The sequence below is a fragment of the Petaurus breviceps genome, unplaced genomic scaffold, assembly GCF_028583685.1.
Source record: "Petaurus breviceps papuanus isolate PSGF00001 unplaced genomic scaffold, PetGlider_PUasm1.0 164, whole genome shotgun sequence".
NCBI lineage: Eukaryota > Metazoa > Chordata > Mammalia > Diprotodontia > Petauridae > Petaurus > Petaurus breviceps.
Window position 1 is genome coordinate 11,650,201 of NW_027185735.1, and position 18,263 is coordinate 11,668,463.

Genomic DNA, 18,263 nt, shown 5'->3' on the forward strand with positions numbered 1-18,263 from the left:
AGTAGAAATGGATGAGGGTGAATTTCTACTCAGTAAGTATAAATAGATAAAAATGTACAGATACTACTGGAAATCTAGAGGCAATATGAAACCTATCCATGAAGGAATCACCTTATTAGACTTGTTTACTACAGAAAATTTAGAGATGCTAGTTAAGAAAATAGAAATGGTAAAACTGATTTCTGAATGGTGTATATATAAGAAATAATTATTTAAAATTATTTAAAGTAGAAAAAGGATGAGAGCTCTAAAATCCTATCATTTTTAGTCAGCAGAGAAAATCTGCATATTACAAGGCGATTTTAGTAGTTAAATATCCAAAATGGCAGTTAGTTTTAAGTAGCATAGAAATAATTAGCTGAATATTTACCATGTTTACTTTTTGATCTATATTAGGCTATAGTATACATACCTGATAATGACATTAATGTATTATTAATAACATACAGCCAGGTACACTTCCGTGGAAATAACTATAGAAAAAAAATCATTATTTTAATATAATATGAATATAAAAAGGATTTTTAATTGTCCCATTCCCATTCTGTATATCTTAAAATATGGCTAGGATTATGTCTTTCCTTCCTGAACTTTTTCTTAAAAAAACTTTCAAAGAAAGTATGGCAAAGAAAATGAAGAAAAATTATCTTGAGGGCATTTGAGGATGAAAATAGGAAGGCAACAATGGAAAAGATCTGCATTGATTTTTTAAAATAAAAACCTCTTTCTATTGTAAAGGACAGTGAATAGCCAGCACACCTGAATGTTAAACATCATAGTCCCAGATATACTTCTAGAAGCAGAAATGTTACTAAAGAATACAAAAAGACGGGGGGAAAGAGCACCAAGAGTGCATAGACAAGAGCTGTGCTGGGAGGCACTGAGAAATTCTTAGAGGTATTTGGATGAGGCATAGAAAAAAAGTCTTCATTAATACCAATAGAAGGTAACCAAGAGAACATCAGTAACTCCAGACATATATACTTACTCTTTCATCTATATAAAATTTTAAAAACTAATCTATCCTCACATGGAAGGCATCCTCAATATACTATCAGAAGAGAATAGGCAGGCTCTCACAAAAGATACTATATAGGAGAGTACATTTTTACCATTATACAACCGACAAAGATATAGGGAATACAACTACTCTGCTCACTGTATGTTGATCATGAAAATGAATAAATCACACAATTCTATGTAATAAACTGTTGCCTTGAAATCTATGCTCTTCAAAGATACATAAAAATTACTTTAAAAAAATGAAAGTGGGGGTACCAAATGACATTTAGGATCTTTCCCTGCTCTAAATCTATTGTTTTATGAAAACCAAGGATCAACCAAAGGACAACAGACAGGCTCATGATGGGTATGAACATATTCTAAGATAACAAATAAAGAAATATAAAGAATAACTGGAGTAAAGGATATCAACAAAGAAGTGCATGAAAAAAGAAGATAGGTTGGTTACATGACTAGAGAGGAATAAGGAAGGGACAGCCCACGCCCACTGGCATCCTGGCCATATAAAGAGAAAATATAAGGAAGGTTCCCAGATGTTGGATGGATCATGTTGTGGTCAACTAGAAGGGTTCGAAATGAGGATGGTGAACATTTCATTGAATTCACACCTAGACCACATTTAAAAGAGAATGAATTTTCAGTTCTAGGCATCTGATAAATATATAAACAACTTGAAATTGATGATGAAATCACAGGCCTAGACAAAAAAAGAATGTGTCCAGAGAAACACAGCCAAGAGGGTGAAGGAACTGGCAGCCATATCATATAAAGATTATTAAAGGAAGCAGGGATGTCTAGCATGAAGAAGAGAAAATTTAGGTGAAAAGAGAAAGCTTTCTTTCAAATATGTGAAGGGCTATTAGGTAGAAAAAGGATCTGACTTGCTTGGCTTTTGCTCTGAGGTCAGAACTAGAAGCAAGGGAAAAAAGTTTAAGAGTAGAATTAAGTGTGATATGAGGGGAAAAAAAAACAAAAACAACTTTCTAACAGAGCTACCCATAAATGAAATAGAAGGCAGTGAATTTTCAATCACTGGAAATTTTCAGGTGGAGGCTGGATGATCATTTGTTGGGAAAAGAGAAGATTCTTTTTAAAATATGTTAGACAAGATGATACCAAAGGCCCCTTCCAACAGAGTCTATTAGTTTATGGACTTTAGACCATTACATAATTGTCTGTCATTATTACTAATAATTGATAATAAGGATATATTAATATTAGGTGAAAGAGCCCCCAGCCTTAGTGTCAGGAAGATCTGGGTTCAACATCTCCCTCTGATATATACCATGAAACCCTAGGTAGGTCATGTAACTTCTCAGGGATTTAGACAACTCTTTAACACTTTAAATCTATTATTTGAATTGTTAAGAGAAAATTTCCTGAGAGCTTTTTACACCAATGAAATCAAAGGTCTGGATTCAAAAATAAAAAGCCTTTATTTTATGATTAATAAAGGTAAGAATTATTATTATGTTTTTAAGAATTATATCAAGGATTTTAAGCCTTGGGCTTCAATAAAATACAATCATCTGATTTCTCCATTTAACAAAATTGAATTCTAACTTGAAAATTCTTAATTACCTGTTCCATTGTTGCTTCATGTAGTTCATTTAGATTCAATGTATAAATACCATCTTCAGTTCCAAAAATAATGTACTGATCTAAATGGAAGAGATAAAAGTTTTTGTAAATGAATTCCATGAATTAGTGTTGGGAATTTGCTCCTTATAGAAAATGGAGCACTATTTTAGTTACATATTATAGTCCACTTATAGATTATACAGCAAAAGATCATCTGAAAAAAATGTCAATTTAAAAATTTCATACCAGCTCACTCTTTTCAACTTTACTATAACAACTGTTTCATTTCTCAAAATGTAGTTACAACAAACTGCTCTACCCAACAAGTGAAGCACTTACATAAAGAAACTTTTATTTGTTCTGCCACTAGGAAGGTTGTTAGATTAAGGTTGAAAGATTTCTTAAAATATGAAACTGTTGCCTGTCTCTTAGACAAGATCTAATCTTGCAATTGAGATTTTTATGTTTCCTCTCTTCCATTAATCAACTTTGCATGTCATTAAAAATTCACATTTGTAATATTTTTCTTTTTATATCACTTTAATTTCCAAATATATCCCTCCCCCTTTCCTACTAAGTGAACCTTGGGCAACAAGGAATTTTTAAAAATAAGTTCAATAAAACTTAATCAACACATCAATTGAGTCTAAGAGTTTAGGCACATTCATAGTTCCCCACCTCTACAAAGGGAGAAAAATGGGTTTGCCCATTTCTTTTCTTTGGGTTCTGCTTGGTCATTATAAAACATATGTATATAACATGTGAATATGCATTGAACAGTTTCATTTTTCATTGGCAGTGCTGCAAACATTCTGTGATGATTTCCTGGTTCTGCCTACTTCACTCTGCATTGGTTCACATAAGTCTTCCCATGCTTCTTGCAATCCTTCATAATTCTTTGCTTCTTATAGAACAGTAAAAGTCCATTATATTCATGTAAACAATTTGTTCAGACATTCTAAAACCAATGAGCATTCACTTTATCTCTAGTTAATTGCTTCCAATAAATGCTACTATGAATATTTACATACACAATATTTACATACAATATTCACATACACTAAGTATATGAGATCTTCTTTCTCTGACACATTTTTATAGTGATCAGGGAAACTGGGAAAACTTAAATCACTGGATTCTTAATTCTATTTGCACTTGGTATTCTGTTATGATTACAATGAAAAAATCCCTGAAATTTTACCTTTTGTATCAGGATGTATCCAGGATGTTGCACAATTTATCTTCAAAGGGCAACCATCAAAAACCTTTGAAAAACATGCTCCCATCTTTTAAAAAATAAATTAAAATCATTATTAACTTTAATATAGTCATTTCTTATCTCTTTAGAAAATAACTGTGCCATAATTTGGGATCTTCAATCAAAGGAGCCTCTTCTTCTCCATCGCGCCCCCCCCCCCAAACCCCCACTCCTGGTTCTACCTTTTGGGCATCAAGATGGAACTTAATTCTGACTGTGACATACATTATATTATTGCTTTCCCAAATTTCTATGGATTCCTAATTTATCTTCAATGTGAAAATACAGGCTATTTTATTATAGGTTATATTTATATAGGGATCATATTTACTGTGAAACACTCATAAGGTTGAGATCAGAGAAGAGAACTAACATACTTGTTTTATATCAGGCAAAAACTAAAGGGACTTCTTGACAAACAATTTGCAAAAGTTCTGTTCACACAAACAGGTGGACTGCATCATTCCAAGGGCAAATTCTTTGTGAGCTAGATAAAGTGAGACCTTTGGCCAAAACTGTTATTGGCAAGGTAAAAAAAATATCACATAGCTACATCTCTTACTAATAGTTAGATAGTAGGTGTGCTTATGATCAAATATACACAAGAATTTCTTCCTTATCAAACATTGGTGTCCATTTTCTCATAGGCACAATGGTGGTTAAGTTGCCAGACTAAATGACAAAGACCAATTTAAGCCAAAATGAAGTAGAAAATGACTAGCATTATTTTAGTTAAAGTCTTCTGTGATTACAGAGGTGATCTGTGAACTTAACTTCCATAATTTCTATGAAAAAGGTATTTTAAGTTTCAAAATAATAATTAAAAATAAAACTTACAGAAAACAATACTTGACATTGGAATTATTAGGGTTATTTTTTAGAAGATATGGCTTGACTTTTGGATTATGATAAATAATGGTTAATTTAATAGCATTTATATAGTACTTTAAGTTTTGCAAAAGCACTTTATGAATATTATCTCATTTGATCCTCATACAAATCAAGGTAGATGTATTTATTATCCCCATTTTACAAATGATGAAATTGAGGTAAATGGAGAAAGTTAAAGTGACATACAGCTAATAAGCACCTAAGGCAGGACTTAAATTCAGATCTTCCTAATTCCAAGTGCTGAAATCCACTCACTATGATACATAACGACTAAATCCATATAACACTGCATTATAAATAACAGTCTTCTGATTATCCTACTTAACATTTACACAATAATTTTCTTCAATATTAAATAAATATATACTGTTACTAAACAAATACTGACAATTTCATATTTAAAATATTTCTTACCAATACTTTTGGGGTTGGTGGAAGGCCATTGATGGCTGGTTTCTGTGGGGAAAAAATGTTTAAATATTCTAGTTTAATTTAATTTAATTTATTGCTTTATAAAAATTAATTTAATTTAAAATATTCTAAATATTTTATAAGACATAGAAAACCTTTATATATGTATATGTTAATTGTTAACCAGATATACCTAACAACATTAAATATTTCATTTACTTTGCAAATATAATACTTGTTCCAGATCATCAAGAGCATGGAATACCTACAGGAAAGTCTCGCTTGTCCTTTTTTCGTGGTAACTGTGGTGCTTGTCCTAATCCTCCTGCATTTTCACTAATCAATTTCAAAACACCATCACCATTTCCTAAAAAGAATCATTAGTGTAGAGGAAAATTACTGTATAAACAAGTACACTTTTTAAATATATATATATTTTTTCTACAATATTATGTGTAATAGGTGACCCTTAATTTGATTATGTTCTGTGTTACCAGAAAAGATACTCAAATCTGGTACTGTATTTTTTTTTTGCCTTTTTTTTTTTTTAAGACGGCAATTGGGGTTAAGTAACTTGCCCAAGGTTACACAGCTAGTTTTTTTGTTGTTGTTGTGTGGGTGTTAAGTGTCTGAGGCTGGAACTGAACTCAGGTCCTCCTGACTCCAGGGCCAGCGCTTTACTCACTGCACCACCTAGCCGCCCCTCTGATACTCTCTTTAACATGTGCCAAGACTATATTATCATTTCAATAGCAGGCTTAATATATGAAAACATTTTGAACAGAAAATGGTTCCAAAAAACTAACCCCAAATGGAAAAAAAAAGTTCTTTTTTTCAACTTTTCCAATATTTATCTATGTCCCAGTATTTGGCTCTGAAAAATTCAGATCAGCAAACCCTATTACTCATACCAAGAGAGGAAGTCTCAATCCCAGGAATACAACTTTGTCTTCTTTGAACTTGTGGAGCTCTGTTCTCTGAACTGGGACAATATTTTATGGTTGATGACTTTTCTTCATCTGCGAAACTGTCCTCAGAATAATAATTTATCTTTGGCTAAAACAAGAAAAAATAAAATACTATTTAAATATACTTGGCTTAAAAGTTTTGTTCTATGCCTTGCTCTCCCTCTTCATTTGCCCACTTGGTGATTCATCCACTGTTGGGGGTTTAAATATCATCTCTAGGCAGAAAAGTCCCAGATCTCAACATATCCATCCTGAGGCCTCTCTCCTAAATTTCCATCCTTAATTACCATCTTTTTGAACATTTTAAACTAGATGTCCTAAATTTACTATGTACAAAGTGGAACTCACTATCTTTCCCCCTAAACCCTTCCCTCTTCTAAAATCCTCTATTTCTGTCAAAGACATTTCTAGTCTTCCAGATACATACACCTGTCATTATTCCTGACTGCTCATTCTCTCTGCCTCCACAGAGATAATAAACTGACAAATCTTAACATTTCAATTGTTATGATATCTTTCACATATTATCCCTTCTTGTCACTCAGAGAATGACCACCTTAGTTCAAATCTTCATAACCTCTTGCTTTGATTACCATAATAGCCTCCTAACTGGTCTCCCTGCCTCATGCTCCTTACCATTCCTGTCCATCACACAATGCTGCTTGAGTAATTTCCTTTACATACATTTTCTTTTTCCTTTTGAATACTATTTCCTTTTTTTCCCAACTATACGTAAAAACAATTTTTAAACATTCTTCCTTTTTTAAACTTTGAGTTCCAAATTCTCTACCTTTCTTCCATGTTGGGAGCCAAAGAGGCCTGATCCAGGATTCAGATAATTACCCATTGAGAGTGGACCCAAACATCAAAGACCTCTTTGAGATGCGAATTTTTGTTAAGTTAGCTCCTGAGTTCTTTTGATATGGGTTACACTTATAAGGATGCTGTTTGAATTCTGAGACAAACAGGCTCTGCCCCAAGACTTTAGTTGGTCAAAACCAAAATATCTGAATTCTTCAGTGGTCAGTTCCTATGCAGATGAACTTGATGATGCGGCTTTGGCTTCAGGCCCAGAAGCCAGCCCTCAAGAGCATCCTTTGTAATGTGACTGCACATGGAAGGAGTTAACTGACTTTTCCTAAGACTTTCTGGCACCTAGAGAACAAAAGCCTTACTGCCATGCTACTTCCAGGATATGACAGATTAAGGTAATGATATCAATACTTGAGTTCCCTTCCTTTGTCTCATTGCTCTATAAAAACCTTGTCCTAAGAATCAATAAATGGAGTTCATCATTCTTCCTTGAACTACCCACATGGCCTGGTCATTTCTTTTCTTTTTTTTGCTTTTTGGAGGGCAATTGGGGTTAAGCGACTTGCCCAAGGTCACACAGCTAGTGTGTGTGTGTGTGTGTGTGTGTCTTAAGTGTCTGAGGCTGCATTTGAACTCAGGTCCTCCTAACTCCAGGGCCAGTGCTCTACTCACTGCGCCACCTAGTCACACCCTGGTCATTTCTTATTCACGTCTCCAAATCATGCTAAGTGCTGGACACTGAGCAGCCCACAGCACTTCCACTCTTCCTTGAGATGGTAAGCAATTTGATATATGTTATACATGTGCAATCATGCAAAACATATTTCCATATTAGTCATGTTGTGACCAAAAACCCCACAAAAATAAGGAAAGTGAAAAATTGTTCTGCATTCAGACTCCATAAGTTCTTTCTCTGGAGGCTGACAGCATTTTCCACCATTAGTCCTTTGGAATTTACATACATATTTGACAACTCAACCCCCTTATTCAATTTCAGTGGCTTCCTATTGTCTTTAGGACAAAACATAAACTACTCTGTTTAGTCTTTAAAGTCCTAAATAAAACAGCCTCAACCTATCTTTCCCATCTCATTAGACATTACTCCCTCTTTCACATTTTGTGAATCAGTCAAATGGGGGTATTCTGTTTCTCACTTATAAAATTTCACTTCCTGTCTCTGTGCCTTTATTCTGGTCACCCCACATGCACAGATCATACAGCATTCTTACCAGGTGTAAGAGTTCCCCTTCTTCCTTTAAGATACTGCTCAGGTACCATTTTCTGCATAAACCTTTCCTGATTCTCCCAATTACTAGCACCCCTAAAAGTACCTTGGCATTTTACTACTATATACGTGTATATTTATCCACTTTGTAGTTATGATGTATACATTTTATCTCTTCCATAAGAACGTGAGATCTTTGCAAGAATAGACCGACTATATTTGTATCTCTAGCACATAGCACAGTGCCCAGGACAAAGTAGATGCTTAATAAATGCTTATTTATTGTTTGATAAAAAAGAAAACAATCAATTATTTGTCACTTAAGTACTCTAGAGGTAAAAGTCATACATTTTCAGCAAACATTTGCAAAGCCCCTACTATATGTGAGGAATTGTGCTAAGCGCTAGAGATACAAAGACAAAAGCAAAAACAGTCCCTGACTTCAAGAAGCTTACAACGTTACCAGGGAAGAAAATATGAGGGGGGAATACATTACAGGGAGGTAGAATACAGTACAAAGATGCAGTGCTGAAAAATGGAGTGTTGTGCATGAAGAACAGCAAGAAGACCAGTTGGGTTATATTTTAGTATCTATGGAGGAGGAATAAGATTGGAAAGATTATTTGAGGTCAAGCTGTGAAGAGTTTTATATTTCATCCTGGAGGGAAAGTAGAAACACAGATGTTTACTCTGGGGGGGGGGGGGGGAGGGTGACATGGTTAGAACTGCATGTTAGGAAAATCAATTTGGCTGTTGTGTAAAAAGATGAACTGGAGACAGAAGAGACTTTTAGGAAGGGAGACCAATTAAGAGGATAGTGGAACAGTCCCAAGTTAAGAAGTAATGCGGACCTAAATTAGATTGGTTTCTGTATAAGTACAGAGAAGTGGTCATGTGAGAGATGTGGAGATAGAAAGGACAAGATACGGTAAAGTGAGTGAATATGCAAGTTGAGTAAAAGTGAGGAGAGCCTTCTCTTAAAATTACATTTAGAATGTGAACCCAGGTGCCTGGAAGGATGGTGGTTTCCTTAATTTCTTTCCAGTAACAGGAAATTTCATAAGATGGGAGGATTTGGGAAGATCAGTGCATACAATGAGTTCTATTTGAGATGTCTACGAGAAATACAGTTCAAAATGGGTATTCAGTAATGCAGGACCTGAGCCTAATATAGACTAATATACAAAAAGAATAATATAATACTAAGACTAGATACATAATTCTGTGATTCATCTCAATAGATATAACAGGCACCAATGAGGTCATCAAAAAGAAGAGAATTGTTTCAACTTCCTCATCTGTAAATGAGGGAGCTGAATTAAAAGACTTCTGAGGTAGCTTCCCGCTCTCAACCTGTGAACCTATGAGTTTATAATAAGATATGTCATGGAATGATCCAAAGGACTTGGCAACATTAGATAAGAGAAGTGGGAGAAAGAGCCAAAGTTATAAAAAGTATTAAAGATTTTGAATTAGGAGCAATGGATTTGGGAAGGAAGAAAACAAACTCAGTTTTAGAAATTGTACATTTGGGGTACCATGCAGAAAACCAGGTGAATGTCCTATAGAAATTTAAAGACACACTTCTAGATTTTACACCATAAATCACATTAAGTTCAAAACAAAGATATGCCCTGAAGGTCATACTGTGGTGAGGGATATAGCCTAATCCCTTTCCCAATAAAAATTAAGGCTAAATTTTCCTTAAAAGATACTAAAAACACTAAGTCTTCCTATCTCACCAAAGCTAGAAATGCTATAGCCATTCACGGTCTTAAACCCACTGATGAAAAGCATGAAAGCTCTTATGAGCTCTATTTTTAAGTAGGACCGGTTCACCCCTCCTTAGTCAACCTGGTGGTCCTCTACTCCTGGGGTGTGCTTAACATATTGGTGCTGGACTTAGTACAGTCACCTGGCAGGCTTTAGGTCTATTGTAGCTCAGAATTCCCAAGATGAAGCAATCCATCAGCCTCAGAATCCACCAACCTCGGCCTCCCATAGTAACAGGGATCACAGGCATCCATAGCACCAGGTCTTACCTAAATTCTTCAGTATATTTATCATAACATTATATTTGTAAAGTAACACTGTTGACTCCATCAGCTATACTGAGATTTTTCTCACTCCCATAGAATACATAGAAAATACACACTGGACAACTTGCATTGCTTTTTTTAATTAGAAGAAAGTTTCCAGGTGAAGTTCAGTTTTTAGTATTTTGACAAAATTCAAATATTTACAAAATATTTTTAAACTTTACAATAATTTTGCAACTTACCTTAGGAGGTAGTGGTGGTGGTACTGCATGCTTAAAAGTTGACCTAACATGAGAATAGGATCTTTTAGAAAACATAAATTTAGGGGTCATAAAGTATTATCTTCTATAAGTCAGGAAACCCTTAGATCTACTAACAAATTCTAAGTCAGTATAAAGAAATCTGATTTTCTTTGGAAGGTATATAGGGCAAAAATACAGCCTACATATACACAAAGAAAAAAAATCTTTTGGGAAAATACTGTAAAGTCATCATAATTTAACACATATTTTAAATTTTTAATTTTAAATATATTTAAACTATGAGTACAAAGCAACAAGACATTACAAAGGCTGCAAAGAAAAATCCTTATCACAATAGTCTGAATATAATATCATTTATATAATATTTTATGATTTACAAAGCCATTTTCTTAACAACCATCTGAAGTGTAGAATATTATTCCTATGTTACAAGTGAAGAAACTAAAGGATTAGGAGTTAAGTGATATACCAGTGGTCATACAACTACTAAATATCAGGATTAGAACCCATACCTGGGGTTTTGTTTTACTTTTTTAAACCAGTTAACTAATTCTAATTTTAATGGCACTGTTTTTTTTTTGTGGGCAAAAACTGTAAAGCCCTTCATAACTTGACCCCTTGCCACTTTTCCAGTCTTCTTACACCTTAATCCCTTTCCATATCCCTCTATGATCTAGGGACATTGGTTTTGCTGTTTCTTGTCCTTTTTTGGACATTCTACAAAAACTGCTTCCTGTTCCCATTGAATGCTAGTTTATCTTAGAAACTTTGCATGTTGTTTCTCAGATCAGACTGTGAGCTCTGAGGGAAGAAGGCCTGTTTTGTGCCTAGCACTTAACCTTGTGCCTAGGCTTACTGACTTGTTGACTTTGAAGACTGACGCCATGTATACATTTAGAGATTACTGTGGTATATAGTGTGAAAATGCTGGTCTGAACTTGATTTCTGTCCAGTTTCCCCAGCATTTTTTGTCAAACAATGCACACCTGGGATCTCTGGGTTTATACAATACTATGCCATTATACTAATTTGCTTCTGTACCTTGTCTATCTAATCTATTTCACTAATTAATTTTTTCCCCTATTAATCTTGATCTGTTGTGTCTAGATGAATCCTTTGGTTAGTCTGACTGATATGGGCACTGAATAAGTTAAGTTAGGTAATACTGTCATTTTTATTATATTGGCATAATCTAACCTTGAAAAATTATCTTTTTATATATTTAAACATATTTTTAATTCTAAAATAAAGCTTCCAGCTGGATGGCACAATGGATAGGGTCCTGGGCTTGGAGTAAAGAAGACTTGAATTCAAGGTGGTCTTCAAACACTTAACCCTAGGTAAGTCACTTAACCTCTATTTACCTTAGTTTCATCATCTGTAAAATGGAAACAATACTTGTAAAGCACCTGGCACACAGAAGGCACTTAATTCTTGTTCCCTCCCCTTTCCCCACTTCTATATAATGCTTTGTAATTGTATTCATACAGTTCCTGCTTAAGTCTTGGCAAGTAGTCTCCTAGAATATTTCACATGTTCTATAGTTAGGTGGTACACTAAAAGACCTGAATTCCAATCTAGCCTCAGACACTTACTGTGTGACCCTGGGCAAGTCACTTAGCCTCTGCCTGCCTCAGTTTCCTCATCTGTAAAAACGGGGATAAAAATAGCACTTACATCCAAGGACTGCTATAACAATGAGGTAATATAAATACAACACTTTGTAAATCTTAAAGCACTAAATAAATGCTATTATTATTTCTTCTTGCTGTGTTTTATTGATAATATATAGCAAGACTGATGAGGTTAATTTTATATGCTGATACTCTGCTTGTTATTGTTTCAATATATTTTGGTGGAACCCACAAGGTTCTGAAAGTAGACCATTATATCATTTTCAAAAAGCAATCGTTATGTTTCCTCTTTCCCTATACTTATTCCTTTTATTTCTTTTTCTTCTCTTATTGTTAAAAGGTAACATTTCTAGCACAATGTTAAATAAAAGTGGAATTAATAGATAGCCTTCCTTTACCCCTGATTTCTTTTGGAATGACCTCTAGTTTATCTCCATTACATATAATGCTAACTCTTGGTTTCAAATAGATAAGATTTGTCATACTTTTTAAAAGTGCACTTATTCCTATGCTTTTTAGTTTAGTTTAGTTTTTTTTAACTGAAATGGTTATTGCATTTTATCAAAACCACTTCAGTATCTTTGCAAAAAACAAAAAACCCAAAAGCATCACGAAGAGTCAGACACAACTGAAATGACTCAACAACAACAAATGCTCTTTTGGCATCTGTTGATATAATGATGTGGTTTTGATCACTTTTATTAACATGGTCTACTATGATTGTTTATCTTAATACTGAACAAACCTTGATTCCTACTCTACATCCTACTGGTCACAATGCACAATCTTTTTTACATGTTGTTGAAATCTTTTTATTAGTATTTTATTTAAATTTTTGCATTGATATTAGAAATATTGATCATATATTCTTTCTCTGTTTTGTCCTTCCCTGGTTTAGGTATCAAGATATTTATATCACAGAAGTAACATGGTAAGATGCCTTCTTTTACTGTATGTGATAGTGGCATTGTTCTTTGACGGTCAGATAGAGTGCACTTGTAAATCTATCTAATCCTGGCATTTCCCCCTCTTTGGGAGTTTCTTTACAGCTTGTTTTATTTTTCTGAGACTAACCTACTTAAATCCTCTGTTTCTTGTTCTGTTAATCTTGATATTTTTATTTATGGTAATATACATCTATTTAACTTATGTTGGCAGCTCTGTGGACATATAACTGGGCAAAATAGGTTCTAATAATTTCCCTTTTTCCCTTATTTCTTAAGATTTTTTTTTTCATTTTTGATAATGGCAATTTTGTCTTCTTAAAAAACAGAGACTATTTATCGGCTTCTCTTTTATTAGTTAAAAAAAACAGCTCCAACTTGAATTTCTATTTTGATGTTTAGTTGACCTTTTAAATTTGTTGGTTTTCTAGATTTTTAAAAGTTTATATGTCCAATTCATTGCTGTTCTTTTGGAAAAAAAAAACAAATAAACCCAGAAATATCAATTTCCCTCTCAAGACTTTTTGGTTGCATTCCAAAAGTTATGGCATGGTATATCGCTTCCTTTCAGTTTTTATAATGAAATAATGTTTCCAAGATTTAATCTTTGACATGCCAACTGTTTAGGATTAAGTTATTCAATCTCTGATTAAAAGGATCTTTAAAGAATATAATTTTTGTTTCACTGTGAATTAAAGGCTATATTTAGTATGTTTCTATATTTCTGCATTAATATATAAGGTTTTTGTGCCCTTACACCTGGCTAATTTTTGTAAAGTTGCCATGCACAGATCAGAGAAACACATATATTCTTTTTGTGATCCCATTCAGTAAATTGATAGTACATTATAACCTTTCTAAAATTCTGCTCAGGTCCTTATCTTCTTTCTTATTTGTTAGATTAATCTATACCAAAATCTCCTGACCATTATAGATTTACTACTTCTGTAAATCAACAAACTTTTTCTTTTAAGTATTTAGAAGTTTACCATTCAATACACACATCAAATATTGAAATTTATTATCTATGGTGCTTTTAGCATAATGAATTTTCCCTGTATTATCTCTTTTAATCATGTCTATTTTTTCTTTTGTCTTGTCAGAGGTCATGATTATTACCCCTGCTTTTTTGAGTTCACCTTAGAATATAACAGATTTTGCTCTAGTCTTTTATTTAAACTCTTTGTGAGTCTTTCAGCTTCTTGTGTATCTTACTGGATTCTGGGAAGAGGAAGAGGAAAGGAATAAGTAAGCCATTTACATAGTGCTTACTATGTGCCAGGCACAATGTCAAGCATTTTTTAAAAACAAATATCTCATTTGATCCCCAGAAAAACCAGGTGAAGTAGGTATTACTATTATCCCCATTTGACATTAAGGAAACTGAGACAAACAAAGTTTAAGTGACTTGCCAGGGTTGCATACTGAGTCAGTGTCTGAGGCCAGATTTGAATTCGGGTCTTCCTTACTCAGGCCCAGTGTTCTATCAGCTTTCTGGGTTCTGCTTTCTAATACAGTCTGTCATCCTCTTCTGTTTTGATGGGTAAAGTCCATCATATTCATCTTATGGTTATAACTACTGAGTATTTCCCTGTCTCCTAACCTATTTGCTTATACCTTTTCTTCTCTTTATACCCACTCACATACAAAAAAGAAAGTAGGAAAAGAAAAGGAAAAGTTCAACCTTCGTTATTTGTATTTCGTGGAGTCTGTTCTGATACGCTGTTTCTCTTCTCCCCTTGTCGAGTTCCTGATGGCAGCTTCTCATCTTTTCTTCTTTTCCTTTTACTTTCTCTCCTCATGATCCATCCTCCAGACTTGGAGTTTATTTTACTTACAATCATCTCCTTGAATTTACCCTTCTTCTTAACTCCTGCATCATTCTCACTTCTCTGTTCTCATCTGATGCTGAGTTTTATTCATTTTTACACTAAATTCTGTGTATATGCTCATCTTCAGCCTTCCTTTCTCTGGTTCTGATTAAAGTGATGCTCACACATGCAGCTTGCTAAACCCATCTCTTCCACTACATCAGGCCGGCACAATCTACAGTCTGCCAAAGGAACTACTCTACATACAAAAGATGTTTTCCTCTACATGTTTGCTAGCCACCATTAATCCTCAGGCCTGCTGCAACCAGCCCGACAGGCCATAAGTGGCCTGCAGATTGTGCAAGACTACTCTATGTCATGCAGTCTTCTCTTGTACATGGATTATAACAATCAGTTCAAATCCCCTTACTAATTTTTTTCTTTTCTAGCATATTCCTTTTTCCCTTCTCTTTTTCTTATTAAAATATAATAAAATTGGGGCGGCCAGGTGGCTCAGTGAGTAAGAGCACCGGCCCCAGAGTCGGGATTGAATCCAGGCTCTGATACTTCGCACCACACCCAGAAATAACTGGCCGTGTAACCTTGAGCAAGTTACTTAACCCCAATTGCTTAAAAAATATATATAATAAAATTGGTTCCATGACACTCGAAGACATATAAAGTTCTGAGGTGACACATTTCTTTTCTCCCTATTAGAATGTAAATACTTCATCTTTTCTACCATATTATGCTGCTGTGTCAGTAACACTACCATAATTAACTGAAATGTTAATGACATATTAACTTCTTGTTAGTAAATTGAAAATACTAACCCACCTACTATATTATGCAAAAGCTATTTAAAAAAAATAAAATAAAAACATCAAAATATATCCAGGTATATAACTATGAAAGGGCAGCTAGGTGGCACAATGGATAGAGTGCCAGGACTGGAGGCAGGAAGATTCATCTTCCTGAATTCAAATCCAGCCTCACTTACTAGCTAAACCTGGGGTTTAACCCGGTTTGCCTCAGTTTTCTCATCTATAAAATGAGCTGCAGAAGGAAATTACAAACCACTCCAGTATCTTTACCAAAAATACCCTAAATGGGGTCATGAAAAGTTGGACATGACTGAAAAACAACAATACATAACTATGATAAGAAAATATAACCTTATACTAGTACTCAATCTGCAATGTTATTCAGGCACAATTGTACATTAACTACTTTTTCACTTGCAAGTATATAGATGAACAAAACATAAGAAGGTTTGTAAAAGGTCCCTTTCCACAAGCATTCACTTAAATAGAAAAAAAATTATCTAACATTATCAAGTCATTACCTGCTGGTGTTTGCACTATCTACAAAAGGATTCCACTGTAATGAAAAGTCCGTGTCACCTGATACTACCTAAGGAAATAAGAAAATACAATTTAATGTCACACACTGAATATAAGATGAATTACTACTTGATTCAGGAAAAAAAGTATTTCCATTCACTCAATCAACCCATCAATACGCATTTACTGAATATCTATTATGTGACAGGTACTTTTCTAGGTACAGGAGATACAAATTAAAAAATGAAATAATCTTTAATTCATAAAGAGCTGGTATCCTAATGAAGAAACAACAAAAAAGTACATATATAGTTACACACAAAATAAATATGAAGAGAATAAATATAAATAAATGTAAGTTAGATAAATAAAATGTAATTAGAGAAGAAAAGGCACTAGCATTTGGGAGCAGAGGAAAGATTTCACATGGAGGATGGTATTTGAGCTGTGTTACTGGAAGAAGAGAGAGATTTTTAAGAGGTGAGAAGGAAATACATTAGAGGCATGGGGAATGGCCAGCGAAAATATAGACGGGACTTGTGTTGTATATCAGAATAGGGAGTATTACTTTAACTGAAATGTAGAGAGTAGTAGGGGGAGTGGAGTTAATGAAAAACAGGGCTGGAAAAAATGGTGGGGCAAAATTCCAAGTCCAAAAGGAATGAGATCAAGAATAACAGTCCAATAAGACAAACTGAATATCGAAATGCTATCATCTAACTAAGCAAAAAACAATAATGTGAAAAATGCATCATCTAGTTTTTAAAGGATAAAGCAAAACTATAACTAGACAAGATATCTAATTTTAAAATCGAGAAGGTGGGAGCAAGAAGTGACAAGGACAGAAAAATAGAGATTCTCTTAAGCCCAGAACTATAAGTGAGATATTTTGCAAAAACAAATATATACCTATATCTATCTATTTATAGTTATATCTGCATATCTATATCTATCTGAAAGATAGAAATAGGGAAAGAAAACTAGTCCTAACATTCAGAAGATGGGAATCAATTACCCAGAGAGACCTCTGTTATATAAGTCTAACAAGTAAATATTTTCATTTGGAAAGAAGACAAATCACTTTTTTAAAAAGTGCTATAAAAATCCATACCTGAAGGGAAACTCATGCATAATACTTTATAAGAATTCCAAATTAAAATTCTGAGTCTTATAATTTTTCATGTGTGAAATCAAATGATTGACATGAAATGAAGATAGCTATTTTGTTTAAAAATGAAAACGAAACAGAAAAATTATTAAAACTCTTACCATTTCATCACGTGCTTCTGTTTCTTTTCTTAAAGGAGGTTCAAACTGTAGTTTGTCAACTGCAAAATACATGTTTAACAGATAATTATATTTTCCAATGTTTATACACTCAAATTTTAGTAAAACCTGTAAGAACTAATTTGTGTTATAAGCCACTATGGAAAAAATAAAAATGACAAAACCTAATGTCGTCTGGGAAAGAGATACACATGTATATATACTTTACAGCAAATTCAGATCAATACAATAATACTTTTTAAACTAATTTTTTACTGTTATTCTACACTGTACATAAATATGGATACTTACATTAACAAAGAAGAGGGGGGAAAAAAGAAACTATGAATTTAATTATATCCAACTTTTTTAAAATTTAGTTTAAACTTAATTTAGCACATTAGTGCCAAAGCTGTCTTATTTGTCAATGTTGCCCTGTGAATCTCCTGTTTTCTTCTGTGAATTTTCTTTAAATCTTTTCTTTCATATACTTTTATTTCTTTTTTTTTTTTTTTAAAGCAATCGGGGTTAAGTAACTTGCTCAAGGTTACACGGCCAGTTATTTCTGGGTGTGGTGCTGAGTATCTGAGCCCGGATTTGATCCAGGTCATCCCGACACTGGAGCTGGTACTCTTACTCGCTGAGCCACCTGGCCGCCCCTAAGCAATTGGGGTTAAGTAACTTGCTCAAAGTTACACGGCCAGGTGTTTCTGCGTGGGTGATAAGTGTCTGAGCCCGGGATTCAATCTCCAGGTCATCCCAACACTGGAGCCAGTGCTCTTACTCGCTGTGC

At 33.9% G+C, this 18,263-nt stretch overlaps 1 protein-coding gene across 1 annotated transcript in view; it reads right to left on the reverse strand.

Annotated features, from left to right (window-relative positions):
• MAP4K5 (mitogen-activated protein kinase kinase kinase kinase 5) overlaps nt 1–18,263 on the reverse strand; it is a 171,904-nt gene that overhangs the window by 43,302 nt on the left and 110,339 nt on the right. Inside the window, exons 15-23 of the mRNA XM_069082327.1 lie at nt 17,474–17,532; nt 16,207–16,274; nt 10,452–10,494; nt 6,076–6,220; nt 5,434–5,531; nt 5,168–5,209; nt 3,806–3,890; nt 2,605–2,684; nt 413–473 (exon numbers count right to left, since the gene is read on the reverse strand). Of these exons, the coding sequence (XP_068938428.1) occupies nt 413–473; nt 2,605–2,684; nt 3,806–3,890; nt 5,168–5,209; nt 5,434–5,531; nt 6,076–6,220; nt 10,452–10,494; nt 16,207–16,274; nt 17,474–17,532 (681 nt within the window). The remainder of the gene's footprint in view (nt 1–412; nt 474–2,604; nt 2,685–3,805; nt 3,891–5,167; nt 5,210–5,433; nt 5,532–6,075; nt 6,221–10,451; nt 10,495–16,206; nt 16,275–17,473; nt 17,533–18,263) is intronic.